A 23488-nucleotide genomic window follows, 5' to 3' on the forward strand; every position below is an offset into this window, starting at 1 on the left:
CTCTGAAGTACCCAATTGGCAACACCATGTCCTGAGGACCTTTCGAAAGAGTGTCAAAGGGGGGACTCATCTTATTTCTGCAGGGATGATATTCCACAGGGAATGAGCCACCATGGAGAAGGCCATTCTTCTTAGTCCAATCAATGGACCTCCTTAATAGAGTGGACTTGTAACATACCCTGCCTCTCCACTCTGGTGGGTTGGGTAGATATAACTGGGAAAACAGGGTCTCTTCAAATAACCTGGCCTAATTGTCTAATTGGAGAAATGATGACTTCCCATTGAGTGTTTGTTGCTTTCAACATGGGATTTTTTAAAAAAATAAAAATTCGCCCAACATTACTAGAAGCAATATGCCCCAAATGATCCTCCCTTTGATGTAGTTTCTTAACAGTTATTCTTGCTGTTATAAAAATCATTTGTTTTGTTTAAAAATATATATTTTATTTTAGTTCACTTACAACTGACAAAGTATTTGTGAAAAGCTCTGAGTAACAACAAAAAAAAAGTAATGTTGAAAAGTATGTAAGATGTAGTAAGTATGTAAGATGTCCCTAAGTACCCATAGGGACACATCTTCTGGAACAGAGCAGCAGGAATAATGAATTGAGTGAGGTTGACCCAAACTCAGCACCTTGGTTATCTCTCAGTACTTGACAATGGAAGTGGGGATCATCAGCGCTGCCTCTTCCTCCCCACACCTGCCCTGGTAAAGAAAAGGAAGGACCCTTGCTTCAAAATTACTGGAATTTTATTTGCCTCAGGCTTATGAATTGCAACCAAAGACATTGTGCAAAGAAAGCAAAGATTAAGTACACTTTGAGGAAAGGTAACAAACCATAAATGGTAGCACAAAAGAATCTGATGAAAAAAGCCATTCATTATACTATAATCGCAATATTTAACAGCATTTTAAATCCAACTTTTTATAATCAAGGGGAAAAAAAGAGGAGGGGGGGAAAGTAAAGTTTACAGTAGACATAAATTTCATGTATACAGTTTAAAAAGCATTTCTTTTTCAAGAGATCATGGAGCATAAACGGAAGCAACAAATGGTATAGGGCGGGCGAGAGACTAGCTACTGTACATTTAGAAGCTATTAAACAAAACTGGATATTATGTAGCACAATGTAAAACAGATACAGAACTAATAAAACTTGGAAAATTGCCTGATGAAAAATAAAATCACCAGTTGCTTTTAATGGCTCCTGGTTAGCAATGCTACAAAAGACTTTTTTTAAATGTTCTTGATGCCAGTTGAGAGCATCTAATCAAATATCGAACCCAGGAATTGTCAAATCATTAGTTAGCTAAATCCAACCCATAGAAATATACTATCCACCCATGTTTCTCCCATCAAAAGGGTTTTTTTGTTTTTCCTTTGAGGCCTTTTTGGTCACAGTATGTTACATTTTTTTTACACCACGAAATATGTTTGTCTGGTACTAACCCTAAAGTTAATTTATAGTTGATATAAATACAGAAGCACCCCGATGCCTATCTGACCAAGTGAATTCACTGGGTGTAAACCGAGAGAAGAAATTTTGTCTTTACGAATATTCAACTGTGTGGATCACTCGTCGTCACTTCCACTTACTTCCGACTGGTCCTAAATGTAAGAGGTACAGGGAAAAAGTTAGAATATTCTCAAAATAAAAATGAGCAAAGGAATGGCAAAAAAGAAACAAGGTGGAAATCTAGAGCTAAGTGGGCATGCAGCTTCTACTGAACTAAATGCATTTGACTCCTGATGACTACTTCAGAAGTATTTTGTTGGGTCCTTATAACTGTCTCAATCCAGAGAGGTACGGGAGCCGCTGAAGGTTATCCATGCCACTAAGCCTGTGGTTAAACCAAACACAAACTTACTCTCAGGCTTTCACACAGGAATGTGAAGGAGATTATACCTGGCACTGTCATTAATTACAAAGTTACTGGATGGAGCTGATCTGCAAGAAGGAATCTTGTTTCTGTTAGTGATTGGAGGATTCAAGAAGCACCACAACTGCAGGATTCAAAGCAGGGGCTGCTACTCCACCTCCATCTTTCAAACAGCCTGTCTTGCAATGCAGGAGTTGGCGGAACATAAAATGGGATTCCTAGTGGAGCACCAAATATTCCTGGCTCCCATTCATTAACAGCAACAAGATTTCCCTTCCCCTTATAAAACGGGATGCCAACACAGAATCAGTTTTGGAGGAAAAGCTAAGAACTGTGACTTGGTGTGTTTTCAGTTCTAGAACTGAACATAAATCCCTGGCTTGGGCTTGTATTTAACAGTAACCCGATTTCTTAATTCCAAAATATGATGTATGTATTGTATATATGTTGCCGCACCTTGGAATAGACTGATTAGATTTAGAAGATGCTTGACTCCAATTCTGAGCGTCATACACTAGTAAGCTGTAATCTAATAAAGCATAGTAAAAATATAACCTCCCGCTCACCTCTATTTCTTACACCAGTGAATTCTTAATACTTAGCTTTTGTACTGACAGACTGAGATTAGAGAGCTATTTATGTAAACTCAAGGCTTGGTCATACGCCATAGGATTTTTGAAAAACACATTGAGATATAATCCCCTGGCTGATTTGCTGTGGGCTTGAGAACTACAATCTATTTTGATGTTCAGGGCAAGCTGCACATCACTTTTGATATTTTGTCCAAATATGCCATAAATGGATAGAAAGCAGACTGCAAACTTCACTGCTTACTTTTTAAAAAAAAAATTCGAACCCCCCCCCCACCCATAATATTAATGTGCAAAGATTAGTATGTGTTAAACCAATTGCAGTGAAAAGTAAAGAAGAGAAAGGAAAAGAAAAGAAATCAGTGATTCAATAAGGCCATACTTACATTTTCATCTTGATCCTCATCAGTATCATCATCACTCACAACCGGTTTGGCTTTGACCCGAACTTGGCGTTTCTTGCCTTTCCCTTTATCTCGGTTTTTGTCCTCTTTCTTGTTTAGCTTAATTTTCACTTTCACAGATTTTGCTGAGAAAGCGGAAAAAAATGTTGAGAACACAAAGGCCAAAATTGATACTCTTAAAACAAACATGTATGTCCCACTCTGTAAGGGATTTCCTCACTATTCCTTTTTCTGTTCCATAGATTTACAAAAATCACAGCTAAGCCATAAAAATATATTACTTAGCTTGAAATAATCTGAATGGTAAAAACTCTCTTTTTATTGTTATTTTACTGGCCCAAATGGAACTTTTTCTAGAACTTTGAATGGCAAAGACAGTCAGTTTGCCAAAAAGGCAGATTGCTTGTTCCTGCTTTTGAATGAAAGACTTACATTCAGATTCTGACTCGTCTTCCTCATCATCTTCTTCCTCATTGCTGTCTTCTTCGCTTTCATCTTCTTTCGCAAGTTTCTGCCGTGCACTTTTGAAGACTGACTGAAGAACAATAGAGTCCTCATAGATCTGGAGCATGAAAGCAAATGTGTGTCAGAAATGCAAGCTGCGCTTCATCAAAACACCACAGCATGGAAGGTTATTTTCTATTCAAACCCACAGAGAGAATGGCCTCTTCTCTCCCTGAACAAGACATCATTCTTCTTACATGCATTTTATAGGAAATAGAAGTGTTAATTTTTTATGCACTAAATTAAGTGAGCTTCCATATTATAGTGCTTTTCACATTTCCAAACCTATTTTTTTATGCCTAAATTATTTAATCGTGCAGTACTAATGCTATTAAATTCTTCCATGGAAAGCTCTAATTAAGATTTAGATTATAGTCTAACTATATATTCAACATGAAATAGGCACAGTCTTTGGGTGCTAATTATGGCAGAAAAATAAAATGGCTCATATTTGCTAGTAACAGAATCTTTATGATATAAACTGTAAGTACCTAAAGTGCTCAGCCATAGTTGCTGTAAAAGGTTATAAAGTATTGCAGTATCCTAACTCCAATTCCCCTCCTGAAAATTCTTTTGGTTTATCCATCAAGACCTTGAATCACCATTTAAGATTTATATCTCTAATGATTTCAATCTAGTTAATGCCAATTGCTGGCTGGGGAATTCTAAGAATTAAAGTCCACAGATCTTAAAGTTGCCAACATTGGACATCCCCTAATCTAGGCCATGACAGAAGGGGAAAAAGGATTTTTATGCACAGAACCTGTGGGGCTAGAGGGAACAAGGACTCGATCTTACAGTCAATTCCTGATCTCTCAAATTTTTCAAAGGATTTTTAAAATTATTATTTTACTTTATCAGCTCATATCACTAAATGACTTAAAGGTCACCTTTGGGGGAAAAAAACCCTTAGTTCTGCATTAGATTACTTTTTTGTACAACTTTATTTGCAAAAGAAGGTTTGAAAATTAAGCTTCCTTCTTAAATGAACTGGTACTATTATGATGATTAATACGACTACAATAACTCAAAGCCATTTTATAGATATGAGGACACTTAACTTGCATTTCAGATGATCACCGATAGTAGGTGTAAACTATATGGTTTATTGCTTTTAAAACTAGTTTGGGATTCTTATTACTTTTAGGCTTCCTTGTGTGATAAACGTGCAAGCTATAGTGCTAAGACTCTAGAATATTCATTAGGAGTGATATAGTGTCCCCACTGTCAATAGCATTGGACAATAGTCTTCTTTGAAGACTGTAAGATTTATAAGATTTCTCTTTGGAATTCAGCATTATTCCCAAAGAATAGCAATGGCAGGTTGAGAACTGGCTATTCTAAATCTCCCTTTTGTAATGCATGTTGGGTAAGTTGCATATAAAACAGTGTTCCAGAGATTCTCAAACTGGTCACTTCAAGGGATAATTTGCTATTTTCTGAACATAAATCTTCCAAAAGTGTTCATTGTGTTCCAGTGTTGGATAACACTCTTGTAGTTCTCCAATCAGTCTAGGAAGTTGAATTGCATTTTTAAACCAAAAAAAATTACCAAACTTTCCGCTACAATTTAAAGAATTAGAGGAACAAATCATTCCCTTCCACACTGCTTTTCAACTAAACAGCAGCAAGGTATAAGATGCTTGATTCTGGGGAAGTCTACATCCTGCTCTAATTTTGCCAGAGTATAACTGCAAAACGAAAGCCGCATGCATATATGCAGTTCTCAGCCCTGCCAGCTTCAGATTCCCCCTTAACCTTCTTTACCCTCTAGGATTGTGTTCTCTTCCTGGCATCATGTGCTCAACTGATGATCTGCAATGCAACTTCACAAGGATTCTGAGGCCTTCTAAAAACCTTGCGAGAAGGCCCTGACCTTCATTCTCCAAATTGTACATGACATTCTTGCGATGTTTTGGAAGACCTGTGGAAAGCTCCAATGCCTTAGAAGCCTTCCAGAGCATTGTGAGAATAAGGTGTGTTATTTGGAGAACTGCAAAAACAGTCTTGGAAAGAAGATTCATAGTCAACGGCTGCCTCTCATAGAATTAGGCTGGTCCTGTCTTCTCAGCAGTGGGAGGAAGATGGCAAAGGTTTACTAGGCATGGCTGTGGCCTATAAAACACAGGATGGCAAGGGCTTTGTGTTGTGGCAGCTGGTTGTGGCAGCTGAGACTGCTGAGGCCGTTGCTGCCACTGAGAAGTGCCATTGTGCAGAGTGGCCAAAAGGGCAGAGATGGGGAGAGTTGAAGTATTCCTGCAGTTATAAGTGCAGATGAGTTGCCCAGTCTCCAACTTTGATTTGACACTACAATGGTTGTAATTTTAACGACTGGGCATAAGTACCATTCATTCAGCACACTGTAACTTTGAACAACTGCTGAATGAATGGCCATTAAGTGAGGATTACTTCTAAGTTGAAGCAGAAAAAAATAGATCTAAAATTATTTTATATAAAATTATTATGCACAATATAGACCTAAGATAACATTTTTAGTGCCAGTATTTCCTACCCACATGCCCACTGAATAGGAGAGTATGACAATCTAGCACCCTTCAAGTGTGCTGATTTCAGTTCCCACTAAGAGTCGGAAGTTGGAATTTCAAATTGAATGGCCCAGATTGATGAAGGGAGCCAGACTGTATACAGCATTCAATGCAAACACACACCTCAATGACCCTAGAATCAGAAATTATTTGACTCAGACCTGTGATCCTTCTAAGTTGAAGGTCTGGGCATTGTGACACAACAACATGACATCCTTCTCCAAGTCACTGAGACTCCGATATTTATGATTACGAATTCTTTCCTAGAAAGAGTAGATTTTTAAAAAGAAAGGGCAGAGAAAAAGATTGAAAAGAGATAAATCTCACGTAAAATTAATTAATTAGCAACATAACTCAGAATAAAACAGATGCAGTTTTGTTCTAAATGATTTAAGTACTATACTCTGTCAACTAATTAAATAGCACGTACATAGCAGCCCTTATTCAGAAAAAGCCAAAACACTCCACACATTGAATGAAGAACAGAGAACAACATTGAATGAAAAGAAATGATACTTGAAATGATACTTCAAGAAACTATGTGTCTAATTCAGGTAAAAATTTATACATGCTGGAAAAATAAAAATACTAGAAGCTTTAGTGGGGCATTGATGTACCTAAAGCTGCTATGTACTACAAGGAATTTAATAACCTTATAAGAACAATATTTATGTTGTTATTGTTTACATATACAGCACAATGTGAGAAAGTACAACATTCACTAAAACTAAATGTAGCTATAATGAAATCCATGGGTTAAATGCCATGTTTTTGCATTTTTTTTGCTCAGTATTTTTTTGCTCAGTAAGAGCAGTTTTTTTTTTTTGCTCAGTAAGAGCAGTTATCTGAGTTTTGTTGGTTATTTTCCATCTCACACACTTCAGCAGCGCAAGTACTACCTTCATTTCAACTGTTAAAGGCTCTCCAATTATAAATTTCAGGGGCCTCTCCAAAATGGGAGAAAGTGATAAACCATTGAAGATAAAACCACTCTTTACTGTCAGTGTAATTTTCCTGATTGAGTAGAAGCTTCAGAAGAACCACCTGCTTCCCAAAAGGCTTGTGCTGGATACTATGTTTAAGATAGCTGAAATATTCTCTGAAGTTGGCTCTTGTTTCATGCTCCATCATTCATCTCAATAAAGGTTTTTAATTAAAAAAACCTTTGAATGTATTATTAATAACCTGTCCATTTAAAAAAAAATCAAACTTCTAGAGCAGTGATGGCTAACCTTTTTGCCATCGCATGCTGAAAGTAGGGAGAGTGCCGGGGGGGGGGGATCGGCATGTTTGTGCCCACATCCATAATTATATGCGCTCTGCCCCCCCCCAAATGTATGTGTGCGTGACTCACCCTGCTTTTGACACCCGATGGTACGGTGGGCCCGGTAGGCCCGTTTTTCACTCTCCCCAAGCTTCAGAGCCTTTCTAGGAGGCTGGGGAGGGCGAAAACAGCCTCCCCCCCTCAGAGGCTCTCCAGAGGCCAGAAAGTCAGCAAATGGGCAGTTTCCGGCCTCCAGAGGGCCTCCATGGGGATAGGGAAGGCAGTTTTAATCCTCCCCAGCCTCCTAGAAAGGCTCTGGAGCCTGGGAAGAGCTAAAAACAGGCCTTCTGGTCTCACCGGAAGTCAGTAAATGGGCTGTTTCTGACATCTGGAGGGCCTCTGTGGGGGTGGGGAAGGCTGTTTTCGCCCTCCCCAACCTCCTAGAAAGACTCTGGAGCCTGGAGAGAGTAAAAAACGTGCCTTTCCCACCCCCACCCCCGGAGGCCGGAATTTTTCCTGACTTCCGGAGCGGAGCTTGCATGCCCACCGATATGGCTCTGTGTGCCACCTGTGGCACGCGTGCCATAGGTTCACCATCACAGTTCTAGAGTTTATGCAGATGCTTTCAGGATCAAACAATCAGACCCATACATGTAGAATTCAAGCTATCTACTTTATTGTTCTTTGCCTATAGTACAGGAATCTCCTCAGGCTGGCAGCTTTCGCCTGGGAAAGGCTCTAAGGTGTTCGAGGGTGGCATGTCAGACCTAGACCTCTTGTGTCAATCAATCAATCTTTAGTATGGTCAAAGACTAGCAAATAAAAGCAGTAAAACAAAAATAGTAAAAAATAAAACAGAGTAATATATTGTGATTGGTGGTGGATTAACAGTGGGCAGTTAAAATTTGCCTAATTTGACATACAACGTATCAGAATTTGGCCACATTCAGAGAAACTACTTCATACTGATCCGATAACCTCTTGTGTTTACATAATGAGTCTAGGCTGATTCCTCGCCTGAGCCCTACTCCCATTTGGGATGGCTGGTCTCCAACAGATGCCTTCAACAACTTGTTAGGCTGTTATATTCTCAAGAATTTGTGTTCAATAACTTATTCACAATTTAATATTACATATGAAGATTCATAGCAAGCAATATTTGTATGTTCATTGTGTACAAATATTTACGTAATAATTTTAATTAATGATAGAAACAAATTCAAATGCAATCAAAGTTATACCGACCTTAATTTTTTTGAAATCCACTGGTTTTCTAATTAACTCATAATATTCTGGGTATTCTTTTCGAGAAGGCAGCTGAATGAAGACTTCACTTAACTGCCGTCCTGAACTGTAGAAAGGAAGGAAGCAAAACATCAATACAGATGAGAAGCAATGCACTGATTCTATTCTCCATGGGCATTCTTAAACCATGTCCTGATAGTGATGAGAGCCAAGACAAATACTGGGAATTTAAACTACCAATTACTAGGGCCCCATTCAAAAATAATTTTCCCTGGGAAATTGCCAGACTTGGCATTTAATATGCAAAATATCTTTTTAAAAATATTTCCAATGCTATTATCATTAAGAAAAGATTCTGCTGTTTGGCATTTCATAAGCATGGTAGCTTCTCAGTCGTAATATTCATAATTTACCTCATGGATTTGTATCCTAGCAGAAACAAATAATCATTTTTAGCATCTGAAGTCACATCCAAACTATCCAGAAACTGCAGGTTTTAATGAATTTCAATGCAAGTGCAGCACAGCTGTACATCTTTATTATTTTGGCAACAGGATGTAACTGCAGACTACAGTGCCAGTCTGGGATATTTTATCTGCAATTCCTTTGCTTATTTACATAACACGCTTTGCCAATAAGCCAGATCTGTGCATGAAACAATCGTAGTCTAACAATTCCTAAATGAAGTCAATTCAGGACAGTCTTCATTCAGTCAAGTTTTGAACTTCAAAAAAAAAAAAATACTGTGGATGAACTACTATAACAGACAAAGCTGATGCAAAAGAGCCAGAATCAGCTGGGTGTTTATACATAGAGAGAGAGAAAGGTGTTTTCTATTGTAGTGTTACTTTGTGAGCTCTTTATGCTTGCTAAAAAGGGAATTCTAGCAACCAGTTTGCTTTAAAAGACAAGAAAAAAAAGGATGGTTCTTATGTTTTAATGTTCAAGAAATATATTATCAATGCAATTCTTTTGCAAGGAGGAACCTGGATTTGCCATAGGCTAGCTTTGTTTAATAATGTTTTCTAAAGCATTGAACAAAGGTATTTTGCCAAAGATACAGCAGTGACTTCCTTAATGTATGTTCTTACACCAGCATCAGAATATTGAATTATGCCCTTAAGGGACAACCCCCCGCCTCCATTGATTTCTGTGCTTCACAAAAAAGATGTTGTATCTATCTTTGTGTGTAAATGTATATAAAAGTTGAAAAAATAAATCTATTAGGCATTCTTCCAAGAAGAAAAATGTAATGGTTGCAATCAAGGATATGCTAAGCAAATTATGATTAATATGCAGGCTAATCCTATTTTAATATGTACATTTCTGTTTCAAATAACATCTTTTAGACATACACATGCATACATAAAAGAGGGAGAGAGATCTACCAAACATAAAAATCACGTTCACTATTTCTCTTTTGGTTGCCTAGCAACTACCAGATTATATGCTGAAGAGCAATAGGACCTGCATAAATTAATGGAATGTACAGAAATATGAGTGGCATTTCAGTGTTATAATTGCAGTGGGTCCCACTATTTTTCCACACAAACAAATAGACTGTGATTTATATATTTATGTGTGTTTGTATATACTATACAAATATCTTGCTATTCCGGAAGGCAATTCTCTTATTTCAAAAACACCTTATGGGATAAAAAGGAATAAATTTGAAGTTAAAATGTAGACGCCTCTCACAACTGTGCACTTAAAGGGCCTATCAGATTATTTTTACCGAAAACTCTGGTAGAATTCCATTATTAATAATTCAGTATCAATTCAAAATTTAAAAAGAAACAAATATGAATAAATATGAAATGTTTATGGCTTTGTAGAGATTAGTCCTATAGCACTATCTAGATAAAGGTAGTCTCCAACTTACAACAGTTCATTTAGTGACCATTACAATGGCATTCAAAAAAGTGACATGACATTTTTCACACTTATGTCTGCTGCAGCATCCCCGTGGTCACATGATCAAAATTCAGACTCTTGGCAATTGGTTCATATTATGACAGTTGCTGTGTCTCTATATCATGTGATCCCCTTTTGTGACAAGCAAAATCAATGGGGAAACAGATTGACTTAACAGCTATTTTACTAATTGAACAACTGCAGTGATTCACTTAACAAGAAAGATCACAAAATTGGTAAAAACTCAACAAATATCTCACTTAGCAACAGAACTTTTGAGCTCAATTGTGGTTGTTAAGTCAAGAACTACTTGTACCTCATCAAAGAGCGATTTTCAGGTTACGCTACACTGATATTGAATGGTATGTTCAAAATTGTTAATTATGATCAATGCATCATTAACTTTCTAGATTTTCTACAGAGCTTGCAATAAGCAAGTATAGAAGCAAAATTCTGAAGCAAAGTTGAATCTAAAATGCACATTTCTTATTTCCTAAGTTCAACAAAGGAACAGCTTTAACAAGTGGCATCTCCGCCTGAGATTTGAGGATTCCCAAAACTATCTTTCTCCATTTTTTTAATACATGCTGAGATGCGGAATAACTGTCCGCATAGATATCCTCAGTCTGGAATTAAGTGAATTCCCAAGCAAACACATCAAAATCTATCAATCTGTGTCAACAATTGGGGAACATGGGATACCTAAACAAAGATAATACACCAAGAATAATACTTTACTACAAAACAAACACCAACACTTAGAAACCACCTGCAATCTCTAGAAAAAATAAAGAGAAAAAAAAGAAATATTTGTTATTGTTATGAACAACCCACATGGATCCAAGCTATTAAGATAGGAACATTATTTTACTAAGTAATAACTTACTCTATGATCTGTCCTCATTAATGTAATTATGGTATTACAAAATTATTTTCCTCATGAGACAGTTCTAGCGTAGATGAGCAATCATAAAAAATTAAATTCTACACTATATGCATTTGATAATTTTGGCTTCAGTTGTATTAACACAGGACTCATATTCTTGTAACCACAATTTGAAAGGCAAAGTCAGACAAGAGACCTGAAATTTACAATCGATGGATAACAGAACAAGGATCTTTTATATCTGAGTCTTATTCCTAGGAAAGGCATGCTTAACAAAGCATTAAATGCAGTGAAGTGTGAGGTGCAATCAGGCACCATTAATGCCAATGGACATCCTATAATAAGAAGGAATGCTTTGATGTATGAAATGTGACCTACTCACTGTGCTAAGTGGAATGAGAAAAAAGAAATGGGGAAAGGGTCGATCCCTATCTTGATGAAGTTGCTTAAGCCTGAAATTTAGTTTACACTGTTCAAAGGTTAGAGAGCATTAGCTACCAAGGCAGTATTTTTGTTCAAAACGTTGCAACATTTGTCCTCTTTAAAGCACTTGTGAAAATTTATTTATGTATAAATATCATATCCTCAGACATTAATGTTCACTGGGTAACTTTGGACTAGTTAATCCACTTCTACCCAACCTCAGATTGCTGTTGGGGAATAAAAATGGAAATAGCAGTAGCCTTCTAAAATAGGTGGAAATTCACAATGGAATGAGACAACTTGCCTCAACCCATTCACCACGGCCAATTTGCTACAATCAACTCACCACAGGACAACTTGCCATGGCCAAGATGCCACAGGACAACTCACTGCAGGACAATTCAAGAATTTGATTTAATTATTTAAAATAATTTAAAACATATTTTAATTTTTGTCATTCACATTTTATTTTGTCCTTCCTTTGGCATCATTTCTTTCATGGTTCTACTTGACTATTTCTTCGATATTAGTGTAACTTCTCCTGTGGCAAGTTGGCCATATCAAGTTGGCTGCAGCAAGTTGGTTGCGGTGAGATGTCTGCGGTGAGTTGTTGAAGAACCTATGTATTATGTCTGAGCAACTGCTTAGACAGTGAAAGTGTCTGAAAGACAACTGAAAGTGACAGTTTATGGGACTTGCAAGGCTGAATAGGTTTTTCTATTTTTTATTTTCTATTCTATTTTTTTATTTTTATCTCAACCTTTATACTTTAATTTTGTGTTCATTATATCTTAAAATTACTGGGCTCTATGCCAATATCTAAATTGTCCCAATATAATACTGCTTAACTCACGTACTTTCTAGATTTGAGGAGAATTATTGGCTGGCAGGTAGGCAATTTTACAAAGTTCCTAACCACAATGAGATCATTTCTTTTTGAGAATTTGGGCTGTGTGCACATATTCCTCTGCAAAGGAAGATTAAGAAGAAAACCAGTTATGTGGCTGTATTGCCTGAAAAACTCTTCTTTCTCCAGTCAAGGCAACTGGACCTTGTTTTTCCTTGAAGACGTTTCGCTTCTCATCCAAGAAGTCAGTCAGAACTGAAGAAAGAAACTTCTTGAACGAAAAGTGAAAAAGCACATTTGGGTCTCTTTCCCCCCCACCCTTCTCTCTTTGTTTAATATAGTTTTATATCATTCACTATATATTTTCATACCATTCTAGTAAACCATCCTTAGTTGCACCACATCAGTAAAGTGATTCATTCATTGCCTTTTCCTATTTTAGCTTCTCACCACTTTCTTTTAGAGGAGTTCATAAAAGTCCATCCACCCACCTCTTTCTCAGACTTCTCCTTCCTCTTGACCTACTCACTCTTTGTTTATTTGGTTTGCGATGTCATCCTTTTGTGGTGTATTACCAAATCACTTCAATAAACTACTTTTGTACTGGTTGTTCAATTTTATACTCAATCCACATTCATTTAGCCCCCATCATTCTTTATCCTATTTCTTCTCCCTTTACCACATAGAATTCTGAAGTACTCCATTGCAACTGTATTCATATTTATATTTCTCACAATACACGCGACTCTCACTTCTAGAAACACTCTCATATAATGAATGAGCAAATGAGCAGAAACAGGGTGGTATGCCTGTTTATTTTATCCTCTTGTAACAGTTATTCCTTTCCGGAGATCACGCACATATTTCTATTAGTGTTTATATTTCTTAACATTTCCATTACTTCGCCCTTCTTTAGTAAAAATTCTACAAACGGACACACACATTCAAAAACATGCTCTTTGTTGCCATTTATGTATAACTTGTAATTGATCACTTTATTTTTCCTATCAAACAGTATTATCTTGGTCTTTCATGCAAGATACAGATTGTCATTGCATCATACAAGCTAATCTAACATTTTCTGCACATTATTTGGGTTCTCAGACAAAAATACATCATAGGTATATAATGTACACATATTCCCATTACCAACCAACACATGTTTAAGACAGCTGTTCCGTATAAATTCATACATAAATACATTAGACAACCAAGGAGACTTCACATCCTTATCTTACTGCCTGCTTCCATTTGCTAGACATTTCATCTATTTTTAAAAGCATACTTCTTTATTTCAACCATATATTACTTATAACATCCAGCAGAATTTTAAACAAAATTTAAATTTTAAACAAAATTCTGCCCAAGTATTTTCCTAGGGCACTTAACAAACAGTCTTTCCAAGTACTCTTCCTGACTTTCCCTTTGTATAGAAGAACAAGCATTATTTCATTCATCAGGCATAGGTGAAATCTTCATGAACACATTAACAGGTTGTAAATCATTCCATAAGAAAACCATTTCCATATTTACTGTATTTTTTGGAGTATAAGACGCACTGGAGTATAAGACGCACCTTAGTTTTTGGGGAGGAAAATAAGAAAAAAGCTGATTGGCAGGTGCCTCCCGGAATACCCACAATCAGCTGTTCCCAGAAGTGAATTTTAGCAACAGGTTCCTTGGTTGTGAGCTCTGTGCCTTGGTTTTTTGTTTTTTTTGTTTTTTTGCCTCTTAAACTTCTGAAACTCTGTTTCAGAAAAAAACTTTTTCTGCCTCTGAAAGCCTCCGAAACAGAGCTTAAAAAAAAAAAGCCTTTAAAGCTGTGTCTGGGGGCTTCTTTTCTGAAGCTCTGTTTGGGGGCTTCTTTTCTGAAGCTTCATTTCTGATGCTTTTTTCAGCCTCTGAAACCTCCATTTGAGAAGCTGGGCAGGGCTACATTTGGAATGTAAGATGCACCCAGATTTTCACCCTCTTTTTTGGGGGAAAAGGGTGTGTCTTATATTCTGAAAAATACGGTAATGTTTCTTCGATTATACTAGCTGCACCGGCAGCCTTGCCATTTTTGACAATTACACATTTATAATTGCCTTTTTATATTTTTTTCTTGAACCCTAATATTGAAAGCATCTGCTTCCTTTCTAGACTTGAAATCTCTATCCTTCATATTATAAACTTCTAAAACACTCTACCCAGCTTTCCCTCAATTGTGTTTCATCATTTTATTTTTAATTCCATTCACTCTTCTGAAAGCTTCTTGTTTAACCCTCTTCACTCACTTCCAAAACGATAGTTTATTTCCATCATGGCAAGTTCGTCTTTCAGTTTCTCTTAACTGTTCCTTGATCTTTTCAACCATGTTCTTATATCCTCATTTTTCACAGAAGTCTCTCTTTTTTTGTGTATTTTTTTGTTCATCTACAACTTATTTTCATTCTCTTCAGCACAAAACATGCATTTCATATTTTCCATTAGTTTAATTCTATAAGATTATTCTGTGGCTTTTGTAATATAATTCTTTTCACTGTGTGGCAAGCAGATTTCACATCCTGCTTTCTTAGCTCCATAACTTTACCAAAAAGTCCCTGACCACTCAGCCCAATTCAGCACAACCAACACAAGCCCTAAAAAAGAATTACACTGCCATACAACATCAAGAATATCTTAGAAACTATCAATAGATTGCTACAATCACATGGAATCAGCATTAGCAACATAAGCCAACTAAAGCCCTTCAAAACATCCTAAGCAAACCAAAAAACTCAACAACCCCAGAAGAAAAACCAGGAGTCATCTACAACATACAATGTAAGGACTATAATAACAACTACCCTTCAAAAAGACCTTGACTTTGTATCTGAATGGTCTAAAACTTGGCAACTCCAAATCTCAACCAGAAAATGCTCTGTCTTACATATTGGAAAAAAGAACCTAAACACTAAGTACAAGCTTGATGGACATTACCTTACAGATGACCCCCATCCTGTTAAAGACCTTGGAGTTTTCATATCAAATGATCTAAGTGCCAAAGCCCACTGCAACTACATCACAAAAAAGGCTTTAAGAGTTGTAAACCTAATCTCGCGTAGCTTCTCCAAAAACACTACACTACTAACCAGAGCATATAAAACATTTGCTAGACCAATTCTTGAATACAGCTTGACTGTCTGGAACCCATACCACATTTCTGACATCAATACAATTGAATGTGTCCAGAAATATTTTACAAGAAGAGTTCTCCACTCCTCTGAATACAACAAAATACCCTATGCCACCAGACTTGAAATCCTGGGTTTAGAAAAGCTAGAACTATGCCACCTTCAAAATGACCTGAGTTTAACTCATAGAATCCTCTATTACAATGTCCTTCCTGTCGAAGACTACTTCAGCTTCAATTGCAACAATACACGAGCAAACAATAGATTTAAGCTTAATGTTAACCGCTCCAATCTTGATTGCAGAAAATATGACTTCAATAACAGAGTTGTTAATGCTTGGAATACACTACCTGACTCTGTGGTCTCTTCCCAGAATCCCCAAAGCTTCAACCAAAAACTGTCTACTATTGACCTCACCCCATTCCTAATAGATCTGTAAGGGGCGTGCATAAGAGCACAAGCATGCCTACCGTTCCTGTCCTATTGTTTCCTTTCGTTATATCCAATTAATATAGTTATTACATACTTATATATATGCTTATATATTGTATAGTTATTTCATGCTTATGCTTATATATACTGTGTGACAAAATAAATAAATAAATTAAATAAATAAATAAATAAAAACTATGTAAGACAAAACAGGCAGAAGACTGGCAGAATGGATTCACGAACACCAGCTAGCAGTCAGAAGACATGATGAAAACTCTAATTTCACAATATATAGACAGATAAGTTTCAATTGGGAAAATGTGACCATTCTAGACAAGCCAAGTCCAAATATGCCAGGGAATTTCTAAAAATCTGGCAATCTGACAAATCAGCCATCAATAGACACATAGACATTAACATCTATAAACTCTGCAAAAGAGACACTCACCCAGCCCAAAAAAGAACAAAAAACAAAACAAAACCAAGCACCTCTCCACTAGCAATCAGCATCGATTAACTCCAACATTAACTTCAGACCAACAGTCAAATAAATAATATAACCCAATCAAGAAGCTGCCCAAAAAATCAACAGTAAACAACTCAACCAAAGACTCTCTAAGACCACCCCCACCAACACTAACAGGGCCAGCCACCAGAACATAAACTGACAGCAAATCCTACTCCTTACTAGCACTGTTGATGTTACCTAGTTAGGGTAATGAAACGTCTGTAAGAAAACAAGCAAGCTCAGAGAGCACCAAGACCCTTTGTTTCTCACTTTTAAAACCTCTCATAATAGAGATTTCGCTCATTCTCTAAACCTTTCAGCATAAATAATCAAATCCATCGTGCTTCCTTATTTATTTTCATTCTTGTAAATTATGCTTTAATCATGTATTTCAAACAAAATTGTTTCCTAACCAGATATTCACTAACCATTCTCGTTCCCACTTGGACCTCTGAATGCTCATAACTTTTTCTGTAATATCTTGTTCCAACCCATCCATTTCATTTAAGTTATCCAGAGAATTTTTTCCCTGGGATTACACTTGTTCAAACAATGAACAATTTTCCCTAAATTCATATTTGATTTTTCCACTGGAGCATAACATGCAACTATCATTATCCTACAAATTACTAGTTTTGTATATAGCCATAACAACCTATATTACAATAATTCGAACCTCTGATTTGCATTTTAGGCCTTCTATTCATAACTAATCCTCCAGCTATATTTCTCTCAATGAACTCAACTATTCCTCTCCATTAGATCATATCAAATGGTCACATGCCAAAAATATGCTGATTTGTCCATCCCTGTTGATTTTCTTTAGGATTGCAGCTAAAACTGGTTTAATGATTTCACAGAGAATGACAGAGTCATTCTTCAACTTGTGAAAACTAAGACATCAATGTACTGATTTATTATTTTATACTATGGAAAATATTATTTGTAATATCAGGCACCTTTAAACATTTATTCAAGTCATTTCACCAGAATTATTGAAAAGTTTTGCCAAAAAGCTCTTATTTGGAGAACTTTACTCTGCTCTACAATAGATCTGCAAGAGTTAGCCCAGTGAGTGAAGTTTTGTTCTCACAAAAACTAGCAGAAATCTCCTGGAAAGCGCTTACTAATTCAACACAACAAACTGAGTTATTTCACTCACAGTTAATTTTTGAGGACTCATACCTAGTGGTACCATTTTTTAAAGTTTCTATGGAAAAAAAGTAAAGTCCAAGAATATCTCTTTCTTAAATACATATAAATAACCTTTGTAATATTATCTCAAAGATGGATTTTGGAGAATCTCAAACAAAAGCCAACTTAAATAAATGCAGCTAGTTTACTCTGGCAAATATCTATATTAATATGAATGTTTTAAATACACAGCATGAAATGTATAAAATAATCATTTATGATTTCTGTGCTCTGTGGTATCTAAGGTCAGAAAACTGACCAAATGACTATGGTCAGAAGACTGAATTAGCAATGAAGTTACTAATGGAAAACAAAGTTCCCTCAATGGCAGTAAATCCATTGTTAGAGTATGTGCGTGTGTGTGTACACATACATATGCGTGCACACACACACACAAGCACTGTCTGTTTCCTTGGGTTGAAATTAGGTTGTGATGTCCAACAGATTTGCACAGTTTATACTGTAGTTTGTACAGCCTTGAACATAACCCAGAAATGCCTGCAACATGCTTTGCCACCAGAGTAGACATTATTTTTTTATTTTCTGAAAAATCAATGTGAAAATTTTAAAATCCACTATATAAACCTACAGGTAAGAGTCATGTATTTAGGGATGTGGTGGCTCAGTGGCTGAGATGCTGAACTTGTCGATCAAAAGGTCAGCAGTTCAGCGGTTTGAATCCCTATTGCCGCATAACGAGGTGAGCTCTCGTTACTTGTCCCAGCTTCTGCCAACCTAGCAGTTCGAAAGCATGTAAAAAATGCAAATAGAAAAATAGGGACCACCTTTGGTGGGAAGGTAACAGTGCTCCATGCGCCTCTGGCATTTATTCATGCCGGCCACATGACCACAGAGACGTCTTCAGACAGCGCTGGCTCTTCGGCTTTGAAATGGAGAACGACTAGCACATATGTGCGAGGAGAACTTTTACCTTTACCTTAAGAGTCATGTAGGTAAACAGAAGGTTTAGCAAATATGTCATTGAAAATCCTGAACCATGCCAATATTTCTGTGTTAATTAAAATGGGTTCTTACATAAGTAAATTTGAACAAAATAAGAAAGGGAGCTACAAGGTTTCTAGTCTTACATTAAAAACCCATGCACTTCACCCTCTGTAGAAGGCTGCTTGAAAGATGCGCAAAGCACAAAACTTTGCTTTTTGCATTATGTTAAGTCCTCAACTTAAGCGGTTCATTTAGGGACAGTTTAACGTTACAACGGCACTGAAAAAAATGACTTATGACCGCTTTTCATACTTATGACATTGCAGCAGCCCCATGGTCACATGATTAAAATTCAGACCCTTGGCAACTGACTCGTATTTGTGACAGTTGCAGTGTCCCAGGATCATGTGATCCTCTTTTGCAACTTTCTCACAAGCAAAGTGAACTGGGAAGCCAGATTCACTTAACAACTTTGATGCAAACTTAAAAACTGCAGTGATTCACTTGACAACTGTGACAAAAAGGATCATAAAATGGAGCGAAACTGCATGCATAGGATACAGAGGTTTTTTCCTAAAAGTTTCCCTTCTTCAACACCCAATTTGACAGAGATCTGTTGAAAAAAACCACATCAGACCTATCTCTAGCTTTTGCATAGGACACTTTGAGGAATACCTCAAGAAGAAAGAACAGAAAGGACCTCTTTGGGCTGAAATTTAGCTGCTGTCTCAAACATTATCGCCCTAGAACTGTATTTAAATGGGGCAGTTTTATTAGCTTGCATCCTAAGAATCATCCTCTTACAGCCAAATATAGGGGATTGGTTCCTTTGCATCCTGCTGTCGTGTCCCACTCCTCCGCTGACGGCCGGGTCAGGGAAATCCGAATCAGGCTTGCCTCTGCAGCTCTGCCCAAAGTCCTAGCAAAGTCCTCAGAGCAGGCAGGAGACCAGTAAGTGACTTCAGCAAAATAAGTTCGACTTTTGCCTGACTCAGAGACTGCCAGAAAGCAGATCCTTTATGTAGGCCATGGGGTGTGGCTCCATGACTCAGCACTCATTAAGGCCTGCCCCTCCCTTCCTTCTGTTGCCTCCGCCTATCCAGCCTTCTGATGCGAGGGTCACTCCAATCAGCTGTTGGTAATAAACCCTCCTCAGGCTCACATGCTGTGGAGGAGGGGGAGGGGTCTAGCTGCTCCGTTTGCCTGGGCATGGAGTCAGGGCTGGGGCCAGGAGGTGCTCCTTCTTCTGCAGTTTGTCTGGGCATGGAGCCAGGACTGGGGCCGGGAGGCATACATTCCTCTGTGTTCGGGAGCAGATAAGAAGGCCCCGGCTGCTCTGAGGGCGGGCAAGACACAACACCTGCCTTGATTTTGCCCTGCTGTTTTCCTTATATTGCAATGTACATATGTAAAATAGCTATGGGCGGTGGGCAGTCCCTCACAACCCTTTAGTGTCCGTGAAGTGTGCCATGCTACTCCAAGATACCATTCAGTTGGCTAAAGCATCATAGCAGTTTCTTCAGTTATGAGAGAATTCCTAAGTCAACGCTCAAATGAAAATAATGCAATTCTATGCAAAGTATCATTCTGCAGTACTGAAGAGCTGTTCGCAGATATGCAATGATTACTGAAAATGTTACCAGCTCTTGAAGAATGGGAGAAGGGCCAATTCTTTTCCCAGCCAAGTGACAGTGTTTCAGAAGCTTCTGAACTAGCCGCACAATTAAAAGACTAAAAATATGTCTCTAAATAATTCTGAGAGAATTTGTTTTTAAAAGTAAAACAAACAAATAAACTTTGTTAGGTGATCCCAAGATTACTTTAAAACGTGTCAGACGAGTCTACTTTCCTGGAGAGGGGATAGAAATAAGTTTTAGAATTCACTATTTGGACCAAGAATAGACAACCTTGGCCATATCCAGAAAGCCACATCCAGAAAGTCTATGATGGGGGAGTCAAGGGTGAAATGGGTGACCTGATTACCTGCCTTGCAAAAAATAAAGAAAAAAAACCAGCATCATCCTTTTGTGTGAGAGTCTGATGGTGACATTGGGGCTACCTTTTAAATTACATCCTTTTCTGTGAACAAACACAGAGCCCAGGGAAGTCTTGATATCTTGCTGGAATAAATAAATTGAAAGAGTCTGACTATTGTGTTCAAGGTACAGTAATATAACCAAAAAGGGCAATTCTTTTATCTGTGTTCTTTGTTGCAGTCTTTATTTTATTTATTTATTTGAACTCTTGTTTACTTCTGCAGAGTTTCCAATACAGAATAATCATCCCATAAGGAACCCACTAAACCTACTGCTATATGCAAAAGTTCCAAGTTTTTCTTTATGAAGTCCCCAGAAGAAGCGTCAACATTCACTTTCTGAAGCACTACTATGAGACAGAGAGATTATTCTTTTACGGAAAGTTTGAAATATGAAACTATTATTTAAGTTGTACATTTTTTCTGTATAACTTTATATAGCTGGCAGACTGCTTATTTTGATTGAAACAAACAAACTTTCTTCTCTGTTTATCCATCCACAAGCATATATGCAGCATGCACACATGTACACACATTCACACTTGCACCTATTTATACATACTACAAATATTTATCTTGAATTCATAAGCAGAGATACAAGAATATACACAAATGTTTGTCTTTCCAAATATGTTTGTGTGTGTGTGTGTGTGTGCGTGTGTGTGTGTGTGTGTCAGTTTATGCATGTGGGTTTGCATAAAAGTTTGCATCAAACATAAGTTTGCATCAAATTTCAAATTTGATGAAGGTTTTATATGAAACATATTTCTAGAATTCTATGCAAGGGCACCTTAATGTCCAACTGTGGCATGATGAAAATTTGGAAACGGCGATTTGTTCCAAAGAAACTAAAATGATGATTAGGAAAAACAGTATCTTACCTGTCCTTATAGTTGATTACAGTATCAATGATGGCATTCATTTGCTTCGTCAGTTTAGGTGGATTGGGTGACAATTTTTCAGCTGGAGGCCTTCCTCTCCTCTTTTTTGCCTTCTCGCCGTCTTCTTTGCCTGAATCCTTGTCCACATTTCTTCTCCTTTTGCGTTTTTTAAGCCGAACCTCCTCTTCCATTTCTTCCAAGTTGCCGTCTTCAATTGCCTATTAATTAGGAAAACAGGAAAATATATACAAATATGTAAAGATGCGTAGAATAAATATATACTCAATGAAGTCTAAATATCACAACAACTTTGTAGTGTTTATGAGCTGAACAGTTTATAAGTTCAAGTTGAACAAAAGAATTTTAGGAACCATCAACTGTCTTTAGAAACACAGCAATACCATTGTTCATAAGTAGTCTGACTGTAGAAAGGAAGGTCAACTCTAAAAGGCATTTGTTGCTGCAACTGTATACACTCAGTTAAGTAATGATCTATTGTACTCTTTAAAACAATTACCCTCAGATATAATTTTTAAGGTATCTTTATATACAGGGAAATTATAACAAAGCCAAACAAAAATTCCTTCAAAATATATTCACACACATTCCTCTTTTTGCAAAGGAGTTTACAAACAATTTCAAAAAAATGTTTCAGTATTATACATCTAAAACAACGTGCTTTTCCTTAATACAATGCCTACTCACAATGCAGAATAGCAAACAATGCATTGTTTGATATCTAAAGAATAGTATAGCATTATGGGGTGAGGAAGAAACAACACAATTCAAACACATTCAAGCAACATTTACTAATTTAAAATTTACCTGCAAATATGAACCTTAAATCACAGCCAACAACACTACACAATGAAAGAATGAAAAATGCTGCAAAACCAGATCTCATTAAAAAAAATTGTTCACACTCTCAGAAATATATATGACAATCAGGGAATTTGAACTTCAACAAAATAATAATAAATAAATAGAAGAAAAAAGCCAAAGATGTGAGTAGTTCTGCTTTACAAACAGCTTAAAATTAACAATGTGTTGAAGAGAAAAAGAAAAATGCAACCCTGCTTTTTTAAAATAAATTACATCAGCCTTTATGATGCTTTCTCAAATCATAAATGTTGACACTGTCCTTTCTGCTCCCCTTTAATACCTAAGATACATGCAAATGTGAATCAATCTTTTTCTGAGCTGAAACAGCTCTAATCGTAAGGCAATTTACCTTCATTTTTCCACAGCACCAAACATGGCTAATATTTATGATCATGTGAGTGTAACAATCAATATACAAAGAGTGATTACATCCCAGACACAATTCCTTTCACTGGGTTATGTTGCTTGCAAAACATTTTGTGAATAAACCTGGTACATCAGACAAAACAGGCTGGCATATTAAAAATGCCAGGGAGATTTCAGTCTCTGTTTCTTATTCATCCTTCGATGTGCAAATCCAACGAACAAACATGAACACAGAATCCTGAGGGAGAGACGCTAACCCAGGCCTTAATAATCAAAAGACAATTTCCACCATGCTTCCACAGCGTTCAGCAAACCACTATGAAGGAGCTTAAGCTCTGATGAGTTAGGTGGGAGAAAAGAGAATATGAATATATCTATACATATCTATATCTATATATGTATGTATATATCTGCACACACATTCATTAATATTCATTTGGCTAAAACAGGACACCCACTACACATTCACAGCAGCTTCCGAAGATTATGCAAAAGAAACTGTTCTGCAAATCTTGGAAGCTAGAAATTCTAATAATAAATACAGCATGCAGGGCTGTCAACAGTTAATGTTATCGCTTCTCCTTAA

General features: G+C 36.9%; 1 protein-coding gene across 6 annotated transcripts in view; it reads right to left on the minus strand.

Moving 5' to 3' along the window:
* Nucleotides 1–824: 824 nt before the first annotated feature.
* The window catches only part of SMARCA2 (SWI/SNF related, matrix associated, actin dependent regulator of chromatin, subfamily a, member 2), a 119666-nt gene continuing 97002 nt past the window's right edge, over nucleotides 825–23488 (minus strand). For all 6 annotated transcript variants that reach the window (XM_058166432.1, XM_058166433.1, XM_058166431.1 and 3 more), the window contains exons 29-34: nucleotides 21655–21872; nucleotides 8435–8540; nucleotides 6087–6188; nucleotides 3308–3437; nucleotides 2858–3000; nucleotides 825–1609 (exon numbers count right to left, since the gene is read on the minus strand). In XM_058166432.1, coding sequence (XP_058022415.1) covers nucleotides 1574–1609; nucleotides 2858–3000; nucleotides 3308–3437; nucleotides 6087–6188; nucleotides 8435–8540; nucleotides 21655–21872 — 735 coding nt within the window. In that variant the 3' untranslated portion in view covers nucleotides 825–1573. The remainder of the gene's footprint in view (nucleotides 1610–2857; nucleotides 3001–3307; nucleotides 3438–6086; nucleotides 6189–8434; nucleotides 8541–21654; nucleotides 21873–23488) is intronic.

The sequence above is a fragment of the Ahaetulla prasina genome, chromosome 2 (genome assembly GCF_028640845.1).
Source record: "Ahaetulla prasina isolate Xishuangbanna chromosome 2, ASM2864084v1, whole genome shotgun sequence".
Taxonomy (NCBI): domain Eukaryota; kingdom Metazoa; phylum Chordata; class Lepidosauria; order Squamata; family Colubridae; genus Ahaetulla; species Ahaetulla prasina.